Genomic DNA, 25,029 nt, shown 5'->3' on the forward strand with positions numbered 1-25,029 from the left:
AAACAATGTCTTAAGTTAAACTAAGAAGTCAGGATACAGGATACAGATATGAGTGTAGGTACGATACGATACAAGTACGCGGGTACAATACGATTTGGGCATGCAGATACGCAAATTTTTAAAATTTAGGATACGATACAGTTAAAATACATCAACATAATTTAATAACAAAAAACTCATATGTGCATAAAATAATTGAAGAAAATAAGCCTTAATTACTATTTATTATTATATAATATTATAAAAGTCACAATTTAAAAAAAATTATATATGTGATCAAAATTAACAAATGTAAAGTTTTCTTATAAACCATATTATTTTTTTATATGTTATGGAGAGAAACATCATTAAAAGAACTCAACACAAATTTTATCTAATGTTGATTAATTGAATCACCTCACTTTTGAAAAAGATAAGCTAATAATAGGAAAAAAATACTCTCTCTTTCTCTCTTGAGACAAAACAGATACAATAACCGCCTTCCTTATCCCTTGAATCCAAACATTTCCCAAAAGATGTAGCCTTCAGGTTCATGGTGGTGCTTTGGGACCTCACGTCCGCACCATCAACACGCCCTCGTGGGGGTGGTTAGTCCGGCGGCGTTGCCGTCGTTCTATTGTTGAAGACTCCTTTCACCTCTGTCGCGAAGAGGGGTTTGGTTCATTTTAGATCGATCTGCTTGTTGAGTTCTTGCTCGTCATTTAGATTGAAGATGGTTTTGTTTCTCTGATCTACAGGTCCGTCCTTTTGAGCTTCTACTTCATGGCTCCGTGGTGATCTCTCCGGTGGCCGTGGATTCTGTTTTGTTTGAAGCTGTATGATTTTATTTTAATGGTCACCGTCACCGTCGAATGCTAAAACGGTGTTCTTTGAGTTCGTCGCTACCTTCTCAAACCCTTTCAGGTAGGTTCATCAAAGTTCGGTTTGTTCAGATCCGATTTCAGTTTCGTTTGCAGATTCGTTTTGTCCTTCGCTGTCTCTCTTGGCCTCTTTCGTGTTGGAGTAGGGTGTATAAGCATGTGGTATATGTTTGTTTCAAGCATTGTTCACGTGTCGAAGAATACAGATGGTTTGGCCAGAAATGGCATTGTTAACTTGTTGTCCTTGATCATAATGGGTTGTTGGTTGTGAATTCGTTATCGTGTTTGCGATAAGGTTCACCACCATAAGTAACAAGTTCAAGTTTGCTTGATTTCGTTATTTATGCTCGTGTACATTTGTGCATCACTATTTTTTTGCAATTTGGTTTCGGGTCCGTACGCGGACTCGCTAGATTGTACCAATGTTGCGTGTTTGTGCACTTGCTGTTTTTGGAACCCTGTTTGGGCTGGACTGTAATATCTTTGAGGTTGTTGTTATGTTTTTTTTGTTTGTTTAGTGGGTCAGTTTTCATTCCCCCAGTTGCTTGTAACTTTTTATGTTTAATCTATCTATGGGTTAGCAAATGGTCTTCCATTTGCTTCCTTTATGACTATAAAAAAATCACCTCTCTCTCATTAAGTGGTTCATTGAGAAACAATTCTAATGACGCATATCTAAAATTGAACCATACACATCTCTACTAAATTTTTACAACATTGTCTCACTTGTAACTATCTTATAACTATTTCTACTAAATTTTTAGGATACGTATCTGTGAAGTATCTTATAACTATCTTTGTGTATATGTGGACTATCCTATATGTATCTAGTAAATATTTTAAAAAACTAAAATAATTAATTCCGATACTTCATGGGTACGTATCCATGAGTATTTGTGGAGTATCGGTATCCGATACGGGTGCGTTTCCGTTTTGGCGTATCGAGGCTTCATAGGTCTTAAAGCAATTGAGTCTCACTTGTGACGTTTGCTTGAGACCTTAAAATTTACTAATCTTAAAAGTCTTATATTCGATTCTTATTTTGTCAATTTTGGTAGGCTAGTTTATTTTTTATTTTTTGAAAAAATTATTGATGATTTAAAAGAAAAAATAATTGATACGTTTTGTAAAAAAAAAAAATACTTTTTAAAGTTTCAATGTGTTGAATGCAATCATTTTCAATATAAAATTCCCTTTTTTTTGACCAAAACAAAGTTAATTATTATCATTAATCAACCAATGTTCAATACAAGAAGGATGAGAATCAAAAATACGGTGACTAGCCCAAAAGCATGTCGCCCTAGCTAAAGTATGAGCAACCATGTTCGCTTGTTTCCTAACAAGCTTCACCTCGAAGTTGGAATGTAATGATAACTGATAAATAATACTAGAAACAATAGCATAAAACTCTGAATCACCATGGCCCGGAGACGATAGAGCTTTCATTAGAGTATCTGAGTCAGACTCTGATAAATAAAATTCCCTTTTTAAACTTATAAACAAATGTTTTTAGAACATGTGTTAGCATTTCTTTTAATATATAACCCTCCAACTATGGTAGTGGATTTTCGAAGTTTTTTTTTTTGGGCAAATAACTATTTGGTCTCTGGATGTGCGCATGGTTGTCAAACTTATCCATAACTTAGAAAAAAACACAAACCGACTCCAAAATTAGTTAGCCACTTTGGTCTCTAGAATTAGATTTGGCCGTTAACCCTAAAATTTGTGTTGATTCTAGATTATATTAAAGTTGATCCACAATACTATTAAATGTTAGTGACGATAAGAATTTATACCTGTAATCAATGGGTTTTTGGGGCCAAAGTTTGAAATTTCTTTGATCTTCAGGATGTACATTCAAAAATATTCTGTCACACCAATCAAGCATTTGATTTTCTAAATATATTGTATCATTTCCATATCCTTCAATATTGTTTTGTTCCCTTGCATATTTTTGCTTTTCTTCCTTTGGAAGTTCAAAAAATTGCTTTGAAACTTCCCTCACTTTGTCAAGAAACGAGCTTGTCATCGCATATGGTTTATCACCTGAATAGCTGAAAACAGTTGGGCATGTGAAAATGCTTTGTTTAACATTTGAATAAACCATCAATTTATTAGTTTTAAAGTGTCATTTTCTCTTCTATTTTTTGCTAATAGTATCATTTTCTCTTGGCTAAACTACAGTTTTGACCCCCTAAGTTTGTCAATGTTGCGATTTTGGCCCCCTAATAAAAAAAATGACAATTTTGGTCCCCTAAGATTTAGCCCCTTTGCAATATTGACCTTTTGGTCAATTTTGACTGAGTCAACGCCTAAGTGGCATGCCACGTGTGTAATTACTAAATTAAAAAAATAAAAAAATCTACATAATCATTTTCGAAATAAAATAAATTAAAAAATAAATTGAAAAATAAAAAAATAAAAAAAAGGAAAGAAAAATAAAAACGTGAGTTCATCTCCAACACCCACAAAATCCAGAATTCATCCACAAAACCCAAAAAATTCATCCAAACCCAGAAAAATCATCAAAACTAAAAATTTCTTTTCAAAATTCTTCTTCCCGTTTTTCCCATCACCATCATTCTTCAAACCACCGCCACCACCACTGTCATTCTTCTTCCCATCAGATCCATCTCCCTTCCATGTCACCTGCTGTTTCCTAGTCCCACCTACAACTGCCGGATTCGATTTCTTCAAATCATAAACCTGCGAAAATTCACGCTTAACGGCAACAAGCAAGGACACTACCGCCGAAGAAATCGTCGACCATCTTCGTTCAAATTACCTTGATTATCAATGAACCAAACACCAACAACTCATTCGATTCGTTCACGACGCTCTTCAATCTTCCACACGGAAACCTAATCCTAAAAACACCGTCGTGGATGACGGCGATTCCGACTCCGACGATCAGGTTCGTAATTCTTCTCGGAAGAGACGTAAGGATGCTATGATCGATGAATCTGAAGAAAAATTGCAAAGATTGGAAGCTCGTCACATTGAAAAGAGGATGAACACGAGGGTTGAATCATCCTCTGAAGAAGATGAAAGTTGAACCTGCTTTTGATTTGATGAAAGATATGCTTAGAAATTCGTACACCGGAAACAAAGAAGGAATTAAGGAAAAGAATGTTGAATTGGATATAGGAAATTCAAGTAAAGCTACTGTTACTGTTAATTGGATAATTCACGTTTTTTTTCTTTTTCTTTTTCCTTTTCTATTTTTTTTAATTTATTTTATTTCAAAAATGATTATGTAGATTTTTTTATTTTTTTAATTTAGTAATTACACACATGGCATGCCACTTAGGCGTTGACTTGGTCAAAATTGATCAAAAGGTCAATATTGCAAAGGGGCTAAATCTTAGGGGACCAAAATTGTCATTTTTTTATTAGGGGGCCAAAATCGCAACATTGACAAACTTAGGGGGCCAAAACTGTAGTTTAACCTTTTCTCTTTTAAGTTTTCCTTAACATACACACAAAATTAGCTCATGTTAGATTTTTCTGAAATCAACTTTCGGATCAGAACCCAAGAGTGAGCGACTCTCCCAAGAGAAATTTATCTACATGAACACACTGCCACAGCAAAACTGCTTGTATCGATTCGCTAAAGAATTTAGATTGATGTTGTTAAAATTAAATGGTTGTACAGGGTTAATTGGTAATTCATAGTATCCCTATTTTGATAAGTTTTTTCCTCAACTCAACAGATGGTTAACAGGGTTAAGTTGAGGGGAGATTATGTATTTTTTGAAACTACATGGGAGGTATGTGACATTTAACAAAACCTCTGGGGAGGTCAGGGTAATTTTCCCTAAAAAAAATTTACTTTTTAAAGTTTTTTTTGAAGGATACTTTTTAAAGTTTTAATGTGTTGAATACATCATTTTCAATATAAAATTCCCCATTTAAACTTCTAAACAAATGTCTTTAGAATACTTGTTAACTCGCTGTGAAACTTTGTCCCTAACTTAAAAAAAAACCAAACCGACTCCAAAATCAGTTAGCCAAGGACTAAAACGATAGAAACACGTATGTGAGTTCTTTCTAAATCCCTAGAATCCGAATCTAAATTATCCTCTATCAATTTCAAATCCCTATTCCTACTCCTTCTTTCTCTTGATTCCATCCAATCTTCTGTTTAATACATTTGTTAATATTCTCTTTTGAGGGAACAATGACCTATATATTTTTTTTTGGGAGGAACAATGACCTAACTTAGATTGTTAACAAGCAAAATAGGTTCACATAAACTGCATAATGATTTATTAATTAGTCAATTCTTTCAATCTAAATCACCCCAAAGTCCTAGTACTTAGACCTAATTAAATCATGATTTATTACCAAGATTAACCTGGTAGTTCATGAATACTTTATAGAATACTTAATCAAGTGAATTAGATCCTATTTTATATTGAATCTTACTCGATTGTTATGAAACTGTAATGTTAAATTCTTGACTAAGGAATTGATATAATAATAGTGAGATAACTTGAAATTCATCTTAGCTACGTGAATTGTCAGGAAGAAACTGGTATGACACATGGAAGTGGGGTACCAATTTTTGGACTTAATTATGCCCATAATATCCACACTTCAATATCATCATGGTAGGATGCCGACGATATCTGTTAGGTTTTTATGACCAAATGGTTGTTTATCGACATGGAAGGCTAACACGATATCCGTTAGGGTATTTATGATCGATTGTTTGTTACACCTAAGTTCTTAATCTATCCACGGATAAAGACTTAGTTGAATTAAGACTATTATGACTTATCCGATATAAATAAGACTAATGTTTACAAGACTGGAGTTATATTACGTACTATTGTTGATAGCGAGAGAATTTTCCCGAAAGCAACACGACAACATGCTTATAGCCAGGTAATGATGTTTTGGCGGAAACATGGGAGGGTGTTGATGCAAGAGCAATGCTAGATATCAAGAAAGATTTTATCAAGAAATTGTCCCGAAATTAATGTTAGCCAATAAAATCTCAGTCTGGTCGGAAATCATGGGGTGGTGGGTGTTATGTATTTTTTTTTTATGAAACTTTAATAAATAAGATTGAAATCTAAGGGTGATTATTCTGCCATGTCATTCTTGAATCCATCAAGAAAATCCATTCTTGATATCTAGCATTTTCCTTGATGCAATTAAGATAATTATATTTAGTGTAAAAAACCATTCGTGGAATTGTCTCTATGTATTCTATCGGGATAACTAGCATTTTCCATTCAAATATTACACTATTCTCCCATGAGTATGGTAAGTTTGGATCAAATAAGGTTTTATCGATATCCTCACCCAAAGGCAAGGATGATGTTTTCTGTTTAGAAACTTAATCTATCTCCTAACATAATAAGAAAACAAATTGCTACCAAAATTATCTAACTGCCCCTATCCCAACTTTTTTTATTACTCACAACTCAAGGCTATTTTGATAATTTTGTACAGAATTTGAACACATGGCAACTTCTTAATAACTTTAACTTATTATATTATATTTTTACTTTATTCACTTTTTAGATTTTTTAAGATCTAAAGATTTCCTACACTTTCAAAATTCAAATCTAAATGTATTGAACTTCAAGATTCTCTTTTTCTCACTCATAGATTCTCTCTCTATCACTCTCCTATTTTCTCTCTTTTCTCCTACTTTTTCTCCTTCTCTCTCTATTCATACTCTTTCTTTCCTAACTTTTCATTTCACTGATCTTCTTCTTTTTTTTTTTTTTTTTTCACATCTTCTTCATCTCTATCCCAAAAAAGTTGTGTATCAACCAAAAAAAAATCTTTACAACTTTATTTTATCTTGCCTTTTTACTTTTTTTTTTTAACTTTTTCAGAAATGGTGACAGAGTCACAAGATCAGAGCTTTTCTTTGGAAAAATGACAAACTTTAAAGTGGAAACAAAAATCGTAACTTCATGATTCAAAGATGGTATGTTGTTTTTGCTGCTGTTGTTGTGTGTTACATTTTTCATTGTATATTTGGATTTCGTCTGACCTTTGTTTTTGATTCAAAGATGGGATCTTTTTTTTTTGTGAAAATTAGTTATTTAATTTTATTTTGATAGGGAAAAGCTTGCATTGGAGGTGTTGGACAGTTGTGAGTCCATGTTAAGGTATAGATGAAGAAGATCAAGGAGAAATTGTTATTTTGCTACAATTTAGTAAGTTGTTATTGATGAGTTTTGTGTATAAAAATTAAACAATACATATTGGACTGCTGGTTTTTTTATGTTTTTTTTTTGCTTGAAGGATATGAAATTAAGTGATTTTTGGATGATTTGCATTGTATGTTTATCAACAATTTTTTTGTTTTTTGTTTTTTGTTGTAACAAATAATGCATGCTAGGTGTTTGATTTTATTCTTAACTAAAACAAATAGGATTACAACAAGCTACGAGTCTAAGATGCTTTTAGAGTTTGATTTTTAGGAAGTGTGATTGGAAAGTTGATTTTTTTTATTTTCTTTATGCTTAAATGATTATTGGAAAGTTGATTTTTTTGTATGTGGTCCATATTATGAACCACAAACATCATTAAATGAATGAATCTAAAAAGTGATTTTTGCTTATATTTAAAAACGGAGGGAGTAAGTATATATATATATATATATATATATATATATATATATATATATATATATATATTATGCTTAAAATACTTCAGATATTTTCACTATGGATAAAAAAATCACTATTCCCAGAGCACCCGCGCTACGACGCGCGAAGCCGCGCTACCCGTGCAGTAGCACGGGTATCTCGACTAGGGAGATAGTAAACCTCATCCTATCCTATGTTATTAATTTTTCTTTTAGGTGTCAATCTACACTAGATGACTGCGGAGTAAGCTACTTGTCATCCATTCAATGTGTCGAGTCAGGATCAGATCGTGTCAAGAGTCTAAGGCTTAGAATTTTATAATTATATGCTGTAAAATTCTAAACTCTTGCTAAGCTTTTTCAAAGGTCTTTTTACATTGTAAACATACAATGCAAATTTACAATCGGACTTCTTTTTTTGTGGTGGTCAGGGTTTGAACCCCAGACCTTGCATATTTTTATGCATTGTCCATAACAAGTGAGCTAAGCTCACGAGGACACACAATTGGGCTTCTAGTTTTACTTTAAATGATTTACCTTTTCCACGATTATAAACAATTATTTGATTGATAAGATTTTATTTCAACCAAAATTAGAGAAAGGATCTCCAAACTCCCTCCTAGAAAGTCATAATGGAAGCTTTGTGTTTATGTCACTCCATCACCGATTGGGTTGAGATCTATTATTTGTGTTGGAGATTTTATAGTTTTCTTGTAATGTTTCTTTGTTTTATGATTTATGAAAGTTCAACATGCGGTTGAATCCTGAGAAGTTCACCTTTGGGGTTTGAGTAGAAAAATAGTCAACACACACTCCCCTTTTTAAAGTTCTAAATTATTATTATTATTAGTTTGATTTTCTGTTTGTTTGTTTTTTTGATTTCCAAATCATAAAAAAACAATTTTTTAGAGGTCTGTCTTACGTAAGATGTTCATTTTGAATTTTACATGATTATTTTTCAAAATATAATAATAAAACTATGGGTATGTTGGAAAAAAATTGGTTTTGTACAATGCTTTTAAAGTTTTGATGATAACAAAGTACTAAAAGAACAATTGGATATGCTAATATATGTTCAAGTATGTAGGATCATAAACTAAAATTTAACAAGATCCGAACATGTATAAGAGCATCAGAAGCACAAGAGAATCTAAAAGACTTGATAGAAGATCTGAAGTAAGGCCAACCAGAAGTCAACACTTTGGATCAGGAGAATGGAAGTCACTCAAAAGTTAGTGAAGACCAGACTCTGAACTGTTTTGTAATTGTTGACACCTTTGATTGTATATCAAGTGTAAGAAAACTCTTAGAAGTCTCTTTTAGTTGTGATTGAACGTTTGTAAGTCTCTTGCTTGTGTGCATGAGCATAGAAAATCCCTTGGAAGTGCAACGGGACTGGACTACTCCTGGATTGTAGGAGGAACAAGTATAATTGTTCTCTCTCTCTCTCTCTCTCTCTCTCTCTCTCTCTCTCTCCCTCTGATCTCTCTCTCTCTCTCTCTCTCATCTTTGTGTTTGATTCTATCCGCTGCACTCAGATTTTGAATTGAACTCTCCTCAGACTTTGACTAGTGAAACCCTTGAATTTTTTTAGAAAAAGTCAACACAATTCCCCCCACACCCCCATTCTTGTGTTTTTCTCGCCTTCAGGGTCTAGCTAATGAATGCTCTAAGGGCACTATTTAAGGATTCCCAATTAAGGAAATTATTTACTAAAAAGTCACGTTAATTTTCAATGCATTCAATACACTAGTTCTAAAGTTATAAAATCATTAACTTACTGTTTTAGACCCTTAAATAGTGCCCTTAGGGCACTCATTAGCATTTTCTTAAAAATAAATAAAGGAATTTTTATTTTAGTTTTAGGAAAATAAAGGAAACCAAAAGGTATTCTCTCATTCACAAAATAATTGAGTAATTTGATCATTTCACATATATTAATAAAATTGTATAAGTGAAAGAGAAAGAAAAATGAATTTAAATGTCATTGTCAAGTATTGGTGTATTTTTCCTCAAAAAAAGTATTGGTGTATTTATCAATATTATAAATGCTAACTATAAGATATAAAATTGAGGGTGATGAAATTGTTATTAACTAAAGTGTGTAATTGAAAGGAAATAATCAAGTACAAATAATCATCTATTTCATTATAATTGCAGCCAGCCACAACTTAGAATTTTCACAACACACATTTTATTTTGTTTGCATTCTCTTCCCACAAAATTCCAAGAAGCATTTGATTAGATTTTGAAAGCTTCAATTGGCCTTTTCCCTTGTTGGTAGTACTGGAAAAACTTCTTAGAATAATCTTTTACCGGTTTGTATAATATTGGTTTTGACTCGTTCACTAATTTGTCAACCGGTTTAATCTCTTTCTCTAAATCTGGGCGGCAGAACATAGCTACCGTGAGCCTTTCCTTTTCTGGATTTACCACTGCTCTGTGTATTGGACTCTGAAAAATTCCATTGCTCATTATCTGTGTATCACATTCAATTTAAACAGGTTGTGTTAGTCCTCTTTCTCTATGGAGAGACTTTGGTGCTGTAGTAACTGGTAAATCTATATTCAAGCTCTCTATTTGCTATGTACAAGTAACATGCTTATATCATTTCCAAAAAAAAAGGAACATACTTACATTATTATTTATTTATTTTATTAAGAAGTTTAATGGTTAGAATTTCACTTTTTAGATGAATAAATGAAAAATTCAAGGTAAAAACTCCAACTCTTACGTATATAATTAAGGATGGACCCAAAAAGTTTAATTAGTGGGTGTAAGAATAATGTTGTAGAAGTGACTCAAAATTAGAGTTTGGAGTGCAAAATCATGTTTGCTGGAAGACCCAAAATCGGTGCTTGATTTGTGGAGTTCGAGGCCCGATTTTGGCTGCCTTTGGGAGGCTTCCTGTTCTGGAAAAATCGGCGCCCGATTTTGCGTGCAGTATTTTTCAGAAACGTATTTTTATGGGCCAGATTTGTTCCAATTTTATGGGAGTTAATTTTACTATAAATATAGGCATTGTATCAGTGTAAACCTTGAGATAGAGGGGGCTGAAACAAGGGTTTAGAAAGGCAACAACAAAGCTAGGGTTTGTATAGAGTTTGTCTCTTTGGAACAAACACTAGGGTTTGAGGGTTGATTCACCTTGGGAAACACTCTTAGGATTGAGTCTCTTGGCAGGGACATGCATTATTATATGCAGGGGTCGGGGTTAGAACCCCGAACACGCCACTTATTCTCCTTGGAAAAGGTGAATTCTAGCCGCTAGGCTGCTTGACAAAAAAAAAAAAACTTAGATTTAAAATAGAGTAAATTACGCCCCCCCCCCCCCCCAAGATGCTTGAATTACACTACACTCCCTTTTATGTTAAAACATACACTGCCCTTGAAAAGTAAAATTTATACTCCCCTCCCTTATAAGATGCTTGAATTGCAACCCTCTCCGTTGATAATCAAATATGCACTACGCTTTAATATATTTTAACATAAATAAATATTTTTATGATATATATTAATTTTGAACCACCATTTAAGAAAAATTAATTCATTCTTTTATAATTTAAATTTTAATGATAATTAAATTTAAATATTTTCTATTGATTTTATATTTATGAGTATAAAATTAACTTTTAAATAACCATGTTTTATAGTCTTTAATAATTTTTCATATATTTTAATTTTATTTTGGATTGTTTCATATTTTATAATAGGGTCTAAAACTACATGTTAATGAAATTGTGAATAAAAAATAATGAAAAATATGTATTCAATATTTTATTATATTAAAATAGATCCGTAATACTATTTTTTTCGAAGTGTGTTAAATTTTATTTTTTTTGCTAGATTATTAGAAATAAAAAAAATTAAGGGAGTAAATTGTATATTTTAACATAAGAGGGGAGGGGAATGTAATTCAAACTTCTCTTAGGGGAGGGGAGTGAAATGTTTTTTAATAAATATGTTTTGAATATGAGGGGAGGGGAGTGTATATTTTAACATAAGAGGGGAGGAGAGTGTAATTCAAGCATCTTTGAGGGGAGGGGAGTGTAATTCAAGCATCTTTGAGGGGAGGGGAGTGTAATTTACTCTTTAAAATAATATATCATATGGTTAGTGAAACGTAATTTAAATTTTTTTGATGGGTGATATTGATATTTAAAAAAAGTAGATGAGTTGTTTAGAGTTAAAAATTGCAAAATAATATAAAAAATTATATAAGGTCTATTTAAGCAACCAAATAGAATGACATGAATGGAGATGCTCTAAGTGTCCCGGAGCGCTCTTGAATCATTTCTAAAAATGCGTGTATTCAATTGATTGATAATTGAAACATCTAACTCATTGTTTATTTTAAAATGCCTAAAAAATGTCATGTGGATGCTTGTTAACAAGACGCATACAATTTTAACTAATTTTTTTTTTCTGTCGAAAAAAAAAACTAATTTTTTTATTTATATTTAAGACCGGAATAATACTTCAAAACATAACGAAAGTTATTAAGTACCTCTATTTGATCACCAACATTAATCATCACAAGGGCATCATGGATTATTGGAACTTTAAACCAGTGATTATCTTTGAGGACTTGGAGGCCTTCTACCTTTTTATCTTGCAGTAAAAAAGTTATAGAAGATCCATCAGAATGTGGCTTCACACCCATAACATGATCAGCCATAGGACATGGAGGGTAGTAATTGGTTCTCATAAACATTGCAGCTCTCTCTCCACATTCCTTCAAGAAACAATCCTCTTCCAAGTTCAGTGACTTCGCCATGGCCCTTAAAATTTCTTCATATAACTGCCATACACATTCACTATATTGTTGTATAGTATTCCTGCATTTAAAAATCCGCCGACATAACATATATTGTCCATTTACATATTAATAGAGCAAATAATTGTGTCATTGTGATGGTTTACAATCTCCTTTTAAATTTCTTTGAGTTTGAACGTAGAATTAGAAAAAGGTAAAAAATCATAAATAAGAAGTTGTATATTTACAAAAGACTAAAAATAAAATATTTTTTATTTAGACTAAAAACAAAAAATAGTACATACTTCAAAAAATATGGGGGAAGAATTTTTTTATTAATTAAAATGACACGGCCATTTTACAACATACACAATGAGATTTGAATTCTATACTTTACAGCTACAAGGTAAAGTTCTATAGAGACTAAAAATATATTTAAATCTAAATAGTTTACGCTTAAAGTATAAAAATACCCCCCATACCACAAAATGTGGATCTATATTAAAGTATTAATTACTTCATGTACCAAAAAAACAAGTATTAGTTACTTCATGCCAAGAGATACTTAAGGATCAAAACGATATCATTGTATAAATACACATTACAGCATAATGAAAAATTCAAGGAAAACAATTTTATCAATTGAGAACTTAGTGGGGATAAGAATTTATACCTGAAATCATTGGGGTTTTGGGGCCAAAGTTTAAAATTCCTTTGATCTTCAGGATGTACCTTTAAATATAATCTGTCACACCAATCAAGCCTTTGATTTTCTGAAAATGTTATATCATTACCATATCCTTCAACATTGTTTGGTTCCCTTTCATATTTTTGCTTTTCTTCATTTGGTAGTTCAAAGAATTGCTTTGAAACTTCCCTCACTTTGTCAAGAAGCGCGCTTGTCATCCCTTTATAACCTGAATAGCGGAAAACAGTTGCGAATAATTTTGGAGCTAAGGAGGAATACATAACTAAAATAAAAGTATATATTTTGAAGATTAATGAGAGAGATCGATTAAGAGCTTCAAATGCATTAATTCATATATGTATATATTTTTTTACTTTATTGACTCAAATTGGGAGAGGATATCAGAAACAAACACAAATTTACCCACGAGCGCTTAGATGAGATGACACATGTCTCTTTTAGCTTAACCAATGTCCAGAGTTCGAATCCAGCCTTAGGCATGCAGCAGTGTTAAAACTCTTAGGGAGAACTTGACGTCCATTTGGGTCCCACAGTGCTCAAGTGATTAGTCTCCGCAGTTGCACGCGCGGAGGATACACGGTTTACACCAAAAAGAAACAAACATAAATTTAAATATCACTAAAACGAAATGGATGATTATGCGAATAAACTCACCAAGTTAATAGCATATAATGAAAAAAATCTAAGTGAACATAATATTAATGTCTACAATTATTGTTTGAATCTGTAATTCGTTAAAGTTTATTTAAGAATTTGTTGATGGAGCAAGAATTTAGATGACGTGTCGGCTGAAGTAATCAACTGCGATTCCTTTTTCTTCAAGCAATCAACGCTTAGAAAGAAAACTTTGTTTCTCAATTGTGAGTTCCTTAACTGCTCTAGTATAGCCTTAAGTATGATTGTTTGGGTTTGTTGCTTCTATACGAATAAAGATAGGTTGACACCCTTGACGTGTACACCCTTTTGTACCACTCTGAAAAATTTCAGTTAACCAAATATATGGTATGTGTGACCACATTTTTTCAGTTGCGTGACCACTATTTTTGCAGAATTTAGAAGTTAAAAAATGTGGTCACGCAACTAAAATGCGCATGACCACTATTTTTCCACTTAGTTAACCAAATAAATAGTGGTCACGCAACTAAAAAAAATGTGGTCACACAGACCATATATTTGGTTAACTTAAATTTTCCATAACGGTACAAAGGGGTGTACACATTAAAGGTGTCAACCTATCATTGCTGCTATGAAATACTTAAAAATGCAAGATAAAGGCATATTGATAAAAACATTAAAGATAGCTTTGTGTTTGATTGTATGTCTCTTTTACAATGTACATAACAAATATTTATAAAAAAAACTATTTCTACTATAGCCAGATGACGTAACCTACAATGTATAGGCTTTGCATGACTAAATTTGTGTGTAGTCTGTTAGTTTTCCTCCATTGAGGGGGGTTCATGGCACCCCACGTCCGGCTATCATCTTCCTATTTTGTGACATGATTTGTTGACAAGGACCTTGGTGCGCAGTTCTCCCACGAACGTGCTTCCTTCCTCACCTCCCTTTGCGGTTAGCGACGCTATAAACATGGAGCGTGGCCTTTAAACATCATTGTCTAGTTTTACTAAGTTTTTAATCAGTCTAAGATCTTCAAGATAAACGTACTTAGTTAGCAGACTTGGGAATGAATCAACTTTTCCTAACTTGGTTGTCCTAGCTTTCACCTAACCTTCCATGTTCCGCGCCTCAATCTTAATCATTTATCTACCAATGTTGACTAACATAATAATTATTTTTAGATGTAAACACAATCAAAACCAAACAAACATTGTACCAAGATGGAAAATCAAACAATGTTGCACCAAGACGACGAACAAAACACCGCCGCATTGAAACGAAGATATTATCAAAAGAACACGAAAGAAAAAACCGATACATGTAAAAACCATTTATTTAGATTGAAAGAGAAAAATAAAAGATGCATGTAGGGGGTGATTTTGGGATTAAAAAAAAACCACCCAAAACCTTATTGGGAGGGGAGATGTTCCATGTTGTTCATGCTGAGGAAAGTGCAGGATACTGCTTCACATCAAGACGTAATATAAAGGGATAATGAAGGGACCCACCGTATATATAATTATCCACTTTGATCGCACTTGTAATCAATAAAAATTGGGGATCATAATAGTGATTTGTCAACTTCCCTTCCAAATCCACAACAAGAACTCCTCCATTCGTCTCTTTATTTGGTCTTCTCAAATACTTTGTAACCATTGTTGCTTTTTTTCGAAGGAAAGGATATCCAAGTGATAAATCCCGTTGAGTTATCAGCTGCCATTAAAATATACACACTCAAAAAAGAAAAAAAATCAGAAAGCAAGACATAAAACTCTCGCATTTTGTTTTGCGAATTTACTTAGGAGAATTGATGTTTGGTCATCAGCATCAATTTATAAAACATATTATCTTCCACTGTTATTATTTATAGAGTGTTGCTATATATAGCGAACACAATGCTCACGACTGCATAGCGAAAGTTGCATTACCATTGGATCTTCATGGCACACAATCCATGGGTGATTGGATTTAAATGCAAGACTTGCCACAGTACACATGTACGGTATCGGGATAGTTTCGGGACAATATTTTCGCTATATGTAGCTTTATCCTTATTTATATGATCAGCTAAATTTTGTATACTATTGTTTACACCGATTTTTGGTAACGTAAACTTCATTTGCCATCGATGGCAACAAATGTATTTTTAAAGGGGGATCGTTCAAGCCTCGCAATTTAAGACAATCAACACTTCATACATTCTTTTAAGAACATTAATGTCAGAATTGCTTCCAACATATTGTAATAACAAGTTGTCTCATGACAACATTATAGAAAATTGCTCAAGTGAGCATGTTAAAAAGAAAAGGAAATAGAATAAAGATGAAAAGAAATGCAAAAGAAAAAGGAAAGTAAAACAAGAACAATTACATTAAATTGCAGGAATGTAGAGGGTGGTTGGAATCTATCAATCCATACACTCCTGAACCCGTTTGCTCCCATGGCGTGGGTGTTGCAGAGTTTTTAGAAATCAAGAAACCAACCCTTTGTTATTATTACAAACTGATATATATAGACCTTGCATGAAAAACTACCAATAACTTCCTATACTTAGAGCCCTACACTTGGCATAATTACAAGACACTAGAAAATAACTTTCATGCACTAAGACACTAGGAAATAATCTTCAATGCACTTCAGCCTTGTTTCCCGCCATGCGCTCCAATTGAAACTTCGAATTATTTCTCATTGTCTTTGGTCGAAATTGCGGTGTGTCGAAGTCTGTCTGTTATTGGTCGAAATCCCTTTGCACTTTGCAGCATGTCGAAATAACCCATTTGCCTTATCGAAAACATAATCATGAGTTCGACCAAATATTTCATTTTTGGTGTTAACAGAGGCCCCCCAGAATGTTGTTTCTCGAAAGACATGAGAGGAATAACATTCTGAAACATAATACCAAAAATGAGCATTGTATGTGTATGGTCCTCTTCGACCACTTCATAAGAAGTTATTTTTCATCTCTTCAAGCCAAATTCGAATTTAGTAATCCTTCGAACAAATCCAAAATGGATTTATCATGTGAATCGATCTCAAAAATATATATTGGCTTTAATGAACTTTGAATAAATCATTCAAAGATCAATTGGCAGTATGTGCATATAACATTCATGGATACGTGACTTTAATTGTATCTAGACCAATCAAAAGACTTTCGATTGTTTATAATCATAACCAACACAAATGAAATGGGTCGAAAGTTTTTTAGCAATTAATGGCAATATCACGTAACAATACCATTTTAACAATTAATGGGCATAAAAAGTACCATTTTATGGAACAATATCACGTAACAGAGGACAATCTTTTATATCCACTCAATTAAATTTGGAATGATGGCCAAGTACCATATTTTTTATTTGAGCATATATACTTGCCTTTTAGAAAATTCAGACCATTTTAACGTGATTATGGTTTTCACAAACTATTTTATTTACGGTTTCAAAACCGTCTTTATGGTCATAAACTTTTCAGTTTCAATCTTTGTAAAACATTTCAAAACCATTTTAATAAGATTCTCCAATTCAATTGGTGTCCTCCTTTAATGGCTTCAAATTGTTTTTTTTTTAATATGGCTAAAAAACCATTTGTTTATGCATATAAAGTGTCGGGTCGCGCAAAACTTGAAATGGTCCCACTGAGCGTGCCAATTTGTTTACACCGATTTTTGGTAACGTAAACTTCATTTGCCATCGATGGCAACAAATGTATTTTTAAAGGGGGATCGTTCAAGCCTCGCAGTTTAAGACAATCAACACTTCATACATTCTTTTAAGAACATTAATGTCAGAATTGCTTCCAACATATTGTAATAACAAGTTGTCTCATGACAACATTATAGAAAATTGCTCAAGTGAGCATGTTAAAAAGAAAAGGAAATAGAATAAAGATGAAAAGAAATGCAAAAGAAAAAGGAAAGTAAAACAAGAACAATTACATTAAATTGCAGGAATGTAGAGGGTGGTTGGAATCTATCAATCCATACACTCCTGAACTCGTTTGCTCCCATGGCGTGGGTGTTGCAGAGTTTTTAGAAATCAAGAAACCAACCCTTTGTTATTATTACAAACTGATATATATAGACCTTGCATGAAAAACTACCAATAACTTCCTATACTTAGAGCCCTACACTTGGCATAATTACAAGACACTAGAAAATAACTTTCATGCACTAAGACACTAGGAAATAATCTTCAATGCACTTCAGCCTTGTTTCCCGCCATGCGCTCCAATTGAAACTTCGAATTATTTCTCATTGTCTTTGGTCGAAATTGCGGTGTGTCGAAGTCTGTCTGTTATTGGTCGAAATCCCTTTGCACTTTGCAGCATGTCGAAATAACCCATTTGCCTTATCGAAAACATAATCATGAGTTCGACCAAATATTTCATTTTTGGTGTTAACAACTATATACGAACGTATATATACGTGATTTATTTTGTTTAGAATTATGGTTGTTTCATTAGAAATCTTGCAATTTATGGTTTGGTTGTAGAAATTAATTTCTATGCAATCAAATCACGCATGGTATCGCTTTTATAGGTTAGTTTTTTAAATATTTTCACAAATATATGGGAGCATGTATATATATTGATTTGATTGGATACTATATACAAAAAAAAAAGAAGATTAAATATGTTTTTAATTTCTATAAATAGGAGACCTTCTAAGTGACGCTTAACTCCGATTTATTTTTATAGTTTTTTTTAATCTCCACAAGAATTTTCTGCACATAATTTTAACCTCGTTTGTTGAATCAACATGTACTTTTGAATAAATTTTTAAAAGCCTAAATTAGGTGTCACGTTTTTTTTTAAGAGTAATTTAATATGAATATTCAGTCCTTAAAAAATAAATGAATTTTTAGTAATAAAAATAAATAATGACTTGAATGATACCGAGGCTATTGCAATCAAATATTGCCCATTTCCAACATAATGAATGTTATCAGGGCTGCCAGGGAGGTCATCACAAAACATTTCTATGCTTCCTTTCTTTGAACTGTGTATGTAATATTTCTTGCAGTTCATTCTACAACATAAGCCATACAATAAAAAGTTAGATAAGTAAATGATCCCCTTAAATATACCAATATTTAATTTTAGCCTCTCTAAAATATTTCTTAGACTTTTGACAAGGAAAATAAAAATTCTAGAAAAAAAAAGCTAATAAACAACTTACATGGGAGTTTCACAAAAGACGACGAAATGTTGATCTGGTGAGACTTCAACTCCATTAGGAAAGTAGAGGTCACTGACTAGTAGGGTTGTCTTTTTTGTTGATGGATTATAACTCAAAAACCTACCATTAGGGTTTCCTTCTAATATATCTTTGCTATAATCTTTGTATGAGTATTTGTATGAAGCGTCGGTGAAATAAATAGTGCCATCATGTGCTACATCAACACCATCTGTTAATTTGAATTTTAAGCCATCAACCTCATTAACAAGCACTTCAATCTCCTTTTCCCTTGTTATTTTTAGCAGTCCCTGTATCATTAGTTAGATGAGCAAGTGCTTAGAAGCCATGATTTTCCCACTAAAAACTTTAATGTTTGAAGTAATCGATCATCTGAAGCTCCATATAGACTCTTTTTAAGAGAAACATCAAGTCCTATTATTTTTATTAAACAATATATTAAGGAAATGCTAATTTGTGCCCTTAAGACACAAGTTAATGAGTCAAATATAAAAATAATTTATTGAAATGTGTACATTATATTTAATCTTTAACTTTTTAATGAATTGAATTAACAGAATTTTAGAGAATATTTATTATTTTAGGTTTATTAACACGTGCCCTAAGGGCACAAGTTAGCGCTACCCTATTAATTAACTTTATCCCTTTAAAAATGAAATAATTTAGTTTCTTTCCTTTCTCATAAAGAAATACTATATTGAAATCTAACATTTATATCGAAAGTAGTTACCAAATCAGCATCTGCAACTATGAGTTCACCATTGGAGTCAAAAGCCAGACCAAGTGGTCTTCCACCGGTGTAGACCCAATCTTCAACTACCGAGTCAGCAACCGATTCATTCGCCGTAACTCGTTTGATCCACCCATCTACAGTTCCTGTATAAAGGATACCCGCAGCAGCATCGTATAACAACTCTTCAGGTCCTAAAACTTGTCCCTCTCCAACGAACTCGGAAGGAACCTGGAGAGGAACTGCTGATGTTACAATAACCGAGTGAATTAAAGCTAAGAACATTGTAAAAAGCCATGTGCATGTTTGAGTTCTTGTGTTTGAGTTTGACTTTAACATGTTACTGGTAAGGTTTTAGTGATGGTTGTTTCATGATTCATGGACTAAGACGTTGCTTTATAAGTAAAACATAATCATTGTAACATTATTGTCCTATTGATGATAAGGTTTTAGCTGCTGTGGATTTTGATGATAATGTTTTAGTAAGGTAGTGGATTTTTTATGACAAGTTTTACTGGTGAAATAGCTATATTTACTATTATTTTTTCGAAAGAACGTGAAACTGCTATTATTATTATGCATCACACCGACCAAGTTTCAAAAAATGATCAGATTTACATAACTGACAGACAAGTTTCAAAAAAACCTGCTCAAATGGTTGTGGGGTCCTGTGAGTATACGTCGCAATGAATCTTCCTTAGGGTTTGTCACACGAATATTTTTATTTTAAATGCAACATGGTTTATTGGGTGAAAGTTGAAACCCATGTTATATGAAGTGAATAAAAGAGGGTAAATTCTCATTATTGATTCAATGTATACATTGGGTATTTATACAAGAGTGAATCAACTAGCATAAACGAACTGAAAATAGAAAAGTAAAATGTCCTAAAAGCTCTCTAACTAGATTGCTTGTGCTGTAAACAATTGTTGTTATTGTGTGGCCTATCCTTGTTGATGTTGCTTCCCAAAAACTCCCAACTTTCTATCTGGACGTTCTCCCAATTAGACAACACCTTCACCCTGCACAATGAGCAGTCAATGCCTTAGTAGCAATACATACAAAGATTATAGATTTGAGATGTTCTAGCGTAAAAAGAAATAAAATTGGTAAAAAGGAATTATAATTCAATTCTGACATTGTCTTGTTAAAATTATCAACAATTTCTGACAACAACGTCAAAAACTTGATGATTATTTAGCAAGTGTACTAAATTTTGGGAGGCAAACCTCAATGTTTGTATGCTAATAAATCTATTTTTGTAGCTTTTTCAAGTTGTCATAAAGACGAACTCAAAAGGGAAGCCGGAGAAATAGAGGCCAAAACACCAAAACCACAAGAGGATCATGAGTCATGACCAATACAATAGGAAACATTACAGCAAATTGTGAACTTGTGACCCTAAGCTACGACCTTAACGCCCCCAACACACCATATTTTCTCAAAAGGTTAGCACCATACAAAATTCAGAGGGGATTACGGCCAACCATAACCCCATGCTACATTTGTAATACCCCTATAACCCCTTATAACTTCAAAATTTTCCTTCCCGCTCACCTAAACCATCCATGCAAAGCTTCATATGTACTGAGAAGGAAAGAAAGACAAGTTATGAGCCTTGAACGAAAGAAGATGAAGCAATCCAACAAGAATAAGGTCCACCTCTTCAAACAAAATGCGGGCTTTTCTTACTCTTTTTTTTTTTTTTTTTATGCTTTATACATTAAGGAAAATGTCCAATTCAAGCATTTATTCATCATATCTTCGTTGTCGTCATTGTCGTCGTCGTCGTCGTCATCATCATCATCAACATCATCATCGTCGTCGTCGTCATCATCATCATCACCCAGATTTATTTGAGACATTAACTTATGAAATTTTTAGGGAAATGGTGAATATTTTTTTTCCTTTTTAAATAATAACATTAACTTAAAACTCATAGACTTTGAAATGAACAAATAAATAAGTTTCTCTATGAATTTTTCAAAATAATAAATAATATTTATTTTACATCAAAATATAAAATTCCTAATGACACGGCTCTTGACATTTCATTACCCAAGAACACACCCTAGCTGGTCATAACTTTGGACACTTGTGAGAACTATTGCCAAGGCACACCGAAAGTCTGAATATCTCAGAGCCTCCATCTATAAGTCGTGATCATTATCTGATTCCAAAATACGGAAAAAGGGTCTAGTCCCAAACAACAACAAATATATAGCTTACACATATATTTAACATGTATTTGAAGGCACGTGAATAGTACAAATATTAAAATGAAGTACACAAAATGTCGACACCCAAAATACAAAGTCAATTCAACACATGTGTGACCCCTTAAAGATTGACCTATATGTGACTACAAAAGATCCCGATATCACCTCCCTTTTAGGGCAACATAAAGTTCTTTGTAGATATTTGTGTGCTTCAACCAATAATGAGCACTCCACCGAAACTCCAACATAACATAACCAATTATGGACATCGCATACCTCCGGGTCCCAACCAATTATGGGCATAAAAAGAAAACAACGAGTCTCAACCAATTATGAGCACTCAAAAATATGCAATGTAGTAATTGAAGCATGTGAAATTATACTCACAACAAGCCATACAAAATCAAAGGACATATGATACATACATATAGTACAACACATAAACATGTTCAAAGCATTATTATTTTAACAAGTGCATACATATATAAAATGAAAAATATGGAACGCCCTTTCCATTACCTTATCAATGACAACTCTTAAGATACCAACCAATAGTCTTTGCTCTGATAACTCTACATCAGCCGAATTAGATTTTTACCAACTTAATTACCAATTCCTCCCACTCCTACTTACTACTAAAAGCTTGAGTTTGGTTAAGGTATAATTTACAACTCCTTCCTAATTATTTTGTTACCAAAATAGAATTGAAAGATCCTATGGGAAAACATACTTGGAATTCTATATTAACTACCAAAATTAAAATAAAATAAAATAAGTGTTTTATAAATTACATTACTTGGAATTCTATATTAACTAGGAAAACATATATAATCTTTCTGGTATGTTTTCTCTAAAATTAAAATAAAACCAAAACAATGGTGAGAAATGAATGGTTTTTTTTGTCGGTGAATGAAATGAATGGCTTTCATGGGTTATATATATTGTTAGATTACTGCTCTACCCCTTACACTTTTCGCTCGCGCCCAGCCGAATTTCCGAAAATACCTCTGCATTACTTAACTGACGCAAGTGTAAAAAAACGTGACTTAGTTTTTACACTTGCGTGACAGTCACGCTGCGTGAGTTAACTCATGCTGAAATTAACATCTACGTGAGTTAACTCACGCTCATTTTCAAAATTCAAAAGTGGATAGTTAACTACTACAACATCATACATACATTGGTCACACATTTGAATTACTAGTATTTAATTATATTTGAGAGCCTTTAAGCCTTAATCCAATGGTGAATTTGTTACATGAAATTATGAAATGATTTCCTTTCACGTGGTGGATAAGGACGTGGAGGAAATGTCGAATAGAATTAATGTGACGGGCACACTTATCAGGGAAAATTAAGATTCCCTTGAAATGCATATTATGGACATGGTTGATGCATACACGCACTGTTCAATGTTCTATGAAAACACTTATAAACTTTTGAAACTTTGTAACCAGCGTGAGTTGACTCACGCATGTGTTAATTCCAGCGTGAGTTAACTCACACATGTGTTAATGGCCGCGTGAGTTAACTCACGCAGTGTTTTACACATGCGTTAATTAAGTAACGCAACGTTAGTTAACTAACACATAGTTTTACACTTGCGTTAGTTAACTAACGCAGAGGCATTTTTGGCAACACTGCAGGGCGCGAGTGTTTTGTGCTGGGGGAGACCAGAATTCATATTATTATATCTTGTACTATCAGAGCCGGCCCTACACATAGGGGGCCTTGATTTTTATTATCTCTGGGGGTGTATATAGAAAAGTTAAGGTTATAGGTGGGGTGTATATAGCAAATCATATTAGAGGGCCGAAATCAAAATCCTTATCTTGGCCCATCTCTTAAAACCAGAAAAAAAAATATGGGATTTACGTTTCCCACCCTGTGGGTTTCCTCGCACGCCCTATTTTTTCCAAAAATGCCCTTGAGTTTCTGGATTTTATAATCCAGAATGGTGTTTTCTTTTGTTAAAGGGTGAAAAAATGAGTAACGGATTTTTCCGGATTTTGTAATCCGGAAACTTCAAAAAATAGGGCGCGTTACATGATGTTTCCGGATTACATAATCCGGAAACCCCCTAAACACCATTTTTCAAGGTAAAACAGTTCGGATTATATAATCCGAACTGTATCAGCACAAATTCTAAACATGTTTGTAAAATGGATAGTCATTTTAGGGACAATATTGATCTTCTCAACTCTCATTCTTCTATTTTTGGGTCATTGTTACCCGTTCTTAGTCAAAAATTGGATTTTCGGGCTACTTGATTGGATTGCTCCGAAACTTTCCCAGAAAATCAGAAAAAATTCAAGGACCATGACTCCCGTAGAGTACGGGACTCCGCCCCTCAAAATCCAAAATTCCATCGTTTAGACCCATTTTTCATTTTTTTTAATTTTTCATATTCTCAGAAAAATCGGAAAAAATTTGCATTAGTTTTATTTGATTTTTAGAAATTTTTGGTGCTATTTTTATATTTTTATGATTTTATTTGATAGGTTTTTAGCATTTTTTACTTAGTTTTTTTGTTGTTTTTAAAAGCAAAACTCAAAACTGCTGAAATGTGAGAGAGTCTGATGGCTGATTATACATAAGAATTGTCCGGATTATAAAATCCGAAATAGTAAACATGAATCCGTATTTTAAAATCCGGAATGCACAAGACCATTTTTGAAAATTTTACAGGGCGCGGGAGAAGGTCATAGAGTGGGAAAAGTAAGCCTTTTGAGCATTTGAAAGGTCCAACTCTCAAAAAAGAAAGAAAAAAACTCCTTTTTGTGCAATTGGAAAGACATATGATAAAAACCCAGAAAGAAAAATAAAAAGTCCAAAACCCAGAAAATTGCAAGGAAATCATTAAGATGTTTTCTAATATTAAAAACCATTTATCTGGTAGTTAAAAGCAAAAAAAAAAAAAAAAACGAAATGAAGATATGATAAAATCACAACAAAGAGCTCTTGATAAATTTATTTTCAAAAAGGTAGATACCCAAAAAATGTTCTAATGATGTGCCAAATTTGGAAAACAACGGCAATGAAAATTTGGATCTTGAAAATGATAATGAGAAAATTGATGATAATTCAAACGTTCCTAATGATCTGTAAAATGCATCTAATTAATGTTGAAAGTTTTGGTAATGATTGTAAACAAGAAATTCTTCATTTTGATATTTACGATCCAAGAAATTGGGAAAGCCTTCATAACGCTTCAAGGGATATTTTAGTTGAAAAGGAGCTACTAAAGAAATGAATCTTTATTTTCTAATGACAAATATTTTACGCATTTCTCATATGCAAATTATTCAAAAAAATTAAGCA

The 25,029-nt window shown here is 32.8% G+C and overlaps 2 protein-coding genes and 2 long non-coding RNA genes across 4 annotated transcripts; 1 reads left to right on the forward strand and 3 right to left on the reverse strand.

Annotated features, from left to right (window-relative positions):
* The first annotated feature begins 6,422 nt into the window (after positions 1-6,422).
* On the forward strand, positions 6,423-7,158 carry LOC146900577 (uncharacterized). Its single transcript, XR_015023477.1, has 2 exons — positions 6,423-6,810; positions 6,947-7,158. It is a non-coding gene; the product is annotated as an uncharacterized LOC146900577 (long non-coding RNA).
* A 2,403-nt stretch (positions 7,159-9,561) lies between these two features.
* On the reverse strand, positions 9,562-13,138 carry LOC146900578 (protein LATERAL BRANCHING OXIDOREDUCTASE 1-like). Its single transcript, XM_085737688.1, has 3 exons — positions 12,906-13,138; positions 11,984-12,314; positions 9,562-9,954 (listed from the first exon to the last, which is right to left on the reverse strand). Exons 1-3 carry the CDS (start codon positions 13,136-13,138, stop codon positions 9,718-9,720), a joined length of 801 nt encoding a protein of 266 aa, XP_085593814.1. The 3' UTR covers positions 9,562-9,717.
* Positions 13,139-14,252: 1,114 nt separating this feature from the next.
* Positions 14,253-19,835, reverse strand: LOC146900579 (protein STRICTOSIDINE SYNTHASE-LIKE 6-like). The gene is made up of 4 exons (XM_085735692.1): positions 19,490-19,835; positions 18,742-19,049; positions 18,459-18,591; positions 14,253-15,275 (listed from the first exon to the last, which is right to left on the reverse strand). The coding sequence occupies exons 1-4, from the start codon at positions 19,826-19,828 to the stop codon at positions 15,000-15,002; spliced, it is 1,056 nt and encodes a 351-aa protein (XP_085591818.1). The 5' UTR covers positions 19,829-19,835; the 3' UTR covers positions 14,253-14,999.
* On the reverse strand, positions 15,915-17,972 carry LOC146900580 (uncharacterized). Its single transcript, XR_015022827.1, has 2 exons — positions 17,500-17,972; positions 15,915-16,447 (listed from the first exon to the last, which is right to left on the reverse strand). It is a non-coding gene; the product is annotated as an uncharacterized LOC146900580 (long non-coding RNA).
* Positions 19,836-25,029: the final 5,194 nt, after the last annotated feature.

This window comes from Medicago sativa, chromosome 8, assembly GCF_051527215.1.
Source record: "Medicago sativa cultivar Bolivia chromosome 8, Bolivia_mono, whole genome shotgun sequence".
NCBI classification, from domain to species: domain Eukaryota; kingdom Viridiplantae; phylum Streptophyta; class Magnoliopsida; order Fabales; family Fabaceae; genus Medicago; species Medicago sativa.

Excerpts from the sequence above, each read along its gene's own strand:
- LOC146900578 (XM_085737688.1), bottom strand. The coding sequence starts at position 13,138 with ATGACAAGCGCGCTTCTTGACAAAGTGAGGGAAGTTTCAAAGCAATTC. Across the intron at positions 12,315-12,905 it reads CAAAACCCCAATGATTTCAG|GAATACTATACAACAATATA; the intron begins GTATAAATTCTT and ends TTTTAAATGCAG. Across the intron at positions 9,955-11,983 it reads ATGTTGGTGATCAAATAGAG|ATAATGAGCAATGGAATTTT; the intron begins GTACTTAATAAC and ends TGTGATACACAG.
- LOC146900579 (XM_085735692.1), bottom strand. The coding sequence starts at position 19,828 with ATGTTAAAGTCAAACTCAAACACAAGAACTCAAACATGCACATGGCTT. Across the intron at positions 18,592-18,741 it reads GTCTTTTGTGAAACTCCCAT|AATGAACTGCAAGAAATATT; the intron begins GTAAGTTGTTTA and ends CTTATGTTGTAG. Across the intron at positions 15,276-18,458 it reads ATTTGATTGCAATAGCCTCG|CTGATAACTCAACGGGATTT; the intron begins GTATCATTCAAG and ends TTTTAATGGCAG.